This window comes from Pteropus alecto, unplaced genomic scaffold, assembly GCF_000325575.1.
Source record: "Pteropus alecto unplaced genomic scaffold, ASM32557v1 scaffold339, whole genome shotgun sequence".
Classification (NCBI taxonomy): domain Eukaryota; kingdom Metazoa; phylum Chordata; class Mammalia; order Chiroptera; family Pteropodidae; genus Pteropus; species Pteropus alecto.
Genome location: NW_006442509.1, coordinates 21,936 through 24,259, shown reverse-complemented (window position 1 = coordinate 24,259; position 2,324 = coordinate 21,936). Strand labels below are relative to the sequence as shown.

The window sequence follows — 2,324 nt, the reverse complement described above, 5'->3', positions numbered from 1 at the left end:
CAGGGAAGTTGTCATTGCTTCTAGGAGGCAGTAATTGAGGCCAGCCCATTTGCCGGTGGCTCTAGGCGGATGGGGGCGGGTCAGCGGATGGGGGCGGGTCATCGTCTGGCTGCTCTTTGTACTTGCTGCTTGCTCTCCATTACTCCGGGCTGCTGCGGGTCAGGAGAATGGAGGTCAGAGACGGGGCCTTGGCCAGAAGAACGTGGCAGTGGCGCCTTCTGTCCCATCCCCGACGACTGCCCACCCGACCTGTCCTTGGCCTCCCTCTCCCCGCCCTGGTCGCCCGAGGACTGGTCCCTGGCAGCTTCCTAAGTGATGGTGGGCTTCAGGGTTCCCCTCGGTGCCAGCCCAGCCCATCTTTCTCCTGGCTCGTCATCCACAGGCAGTGGCCCGGCCCGGCCTGCGAGGCTGCCACCTTCCTGGCCCCGCTCCTGCATTTGGGTTTCCCCAGCATGTTTTGCAAATGGCTGGGCGCTCTGGACGCTGGCAGACAGAGATGCGATTCCTCCCCAGGCCCCTGGGTGGGTTTGTGGGTGTCGGTATGTCACCCCCTCGGGCTAACCCACTGTCTGCAGGATCTGGTCCCTGCAGACTGACACGGCGCCCCCCACCAACAGTGGCGCTCAGGGGACTGTTCAGACGCAGGGAGGCCCGCGGCGGGAGCCATGCCAGCTGCGTGCACGGCGGCCTGGCTTCGCCCTCCCCGACCCCCCCTCCTGTCCTCCGCTGCCCAGACTCCAGGTCCCTCTCCTTTCTTATCCCCAGGGATGGCCCCTCCCCGAAGGCTCCAGAAGGCCACACAGCTTTAGTTTAGTTCCCTTTGCCACAGTGACTCACTTGGAACGCCCCGGGGCTCCCAGGAGCTGGCCTGCTTCTGTAGCTGCTTTAACTAGAATCCTGTCACGCTCTGGACTAGTTGAGTCACTGAAGCGCCTACCAGTTAGCAGCCAGATGCCGTGGAAGCTGATTAGGTTTAAATTAAGAAACAAGTAGTCTACCGCCATGCCACCCTGAACAAGCAGGTCCCGTCTGATCTCGCAGGCTAAGCAGGGTTTGGCCTGCTCAGTCCTTGGATGGGAGACCACCTAGGAAGACCAGGTGCCGTAGGCATAAGAAGTAAACAATAATGAGAGATTGTAAGCTGACAAGGTCCTTGCAATCTCTGAGGTCCACCAAGGGCTGCCTTGCCTAAAACAAAAAAAAATGTAAAAGACAAACCTGCTCTCTCCTTCCTCCGTAAAGATGGCCAATTTCTAAAAGGCCAAGACCCTGGTGGGCAGGCTCCAACCGAGAGCACAGTTACCGTGGCACCAAACATGAGATCAGCCCAGCCCGGGACGCGGCAGCCCCGGCCCCGGACCTTCTGATAGGGCAGGAAAACACGTCCTCGCTGCAGAGCACGTGGCCTGCGGCCCTATACGATCCAGGAGGACTTAGGAACAGCCACGTGCCCGGCAGGGGACAGCTGAGAGAATTAAGGCACATGTATAAGATGGGAGATCCGATCTAAAACGAAAACCTAATTCAGTTTAAATTTTTCAATGGTTTTGTTTTTAATTGTAAAAGAATAACTAACACGTTAGACATAGTCTTTGAGCTGTTCGAGTGTTGAGTAGAAAACGGTATAAACTTGTAAATCGCATCATCGGGATAAACACAAAGAACTTCCCACACCCGGAAAGGCGCCGGCACATGGTTTACTGAACCACATCTTGGAAACGTCGGTAGAATTAAAGAACTGTCTGCCGTGGCTCATCGTTAGAGCAGACGGTTTCGTACGCAGAACGGCCACGTCATGGAAAATCTGTGAAGGGCGGTGAATGGAGTGGAGTTCATCGCATTTACTATGAGCTCAGAAGCTCCTGGGTCAGTTACCGCTACAGGAAGGAAGCCACCGCATTGGTCCCTTCTGTCCCCTCTTCCAGGTGAAGTGTCAGTTGGAGGAGAAGACAAAGAAGAAGTACCCCATTTTTAAGGCTGTGGAGTTCAAGAGCCAGGTGGTCGCGGGGACTAACTACTTCATCAAGGTGGGGTCCTGTGGCAGCCCCCGTAGCACGTGTGTGTGTGCACGCGTCAGCCTGCGTGGAGGTCAGGCCTGAGCTTTGGGGGCAACCGAGGACTGCAGTGGCGTGAACGAGGGGTGCCGAGGATGCACGCTGGGGAACCATGCTGGAAGGAGGGGGATGGGAACGTCGCCAGCCCGATGCCGGTGCTCGGCGGGGACGTGGCTCCCCGGGTCCCGGGCCTTCCTCACACAGCCCCGGCGGGCGGGGGGCTTGGGTCAGGGGCCGCGCCGCCCCCTCACTCCACCCTGTCTTTTCAGG

The 2,324-nt window shown here is 58.1% G+C and overlaps 1 protein-coding gene across 3 annotated transcripts in view; it reads left to right on the top strand.

Moving 5' to 3' along the window:
- The window catches only part of CSTB (cystatin B), a 3,778-nt gene extending 1,664 nt beyond the window's left edge, over positions 1-2,114 (top strand). For 2 of the 3 annotated variants that reach the window (XR_003043360.1, XR_001517844.1), the window contains exon 3: positions 1,926-1,950. Coding sequence is in view for 1 of the 3 variants with exons in the window: in XM_006922547.3 (XP_006922609.1) it covers positions 1,926-2,099 (174 nt within the window). In the remaining 2 variants the exon portion in view is untranslated. Of the gene's footprint in view, positions 1-1,925 lie in introns of all 3 variants that reach the window. The other variant, XM_006922547.3, reaches the window with a different exon arrangement.
- The last annotated feature ends 210 nt before the right edge of the window (positions 2,115-2,324 follow it).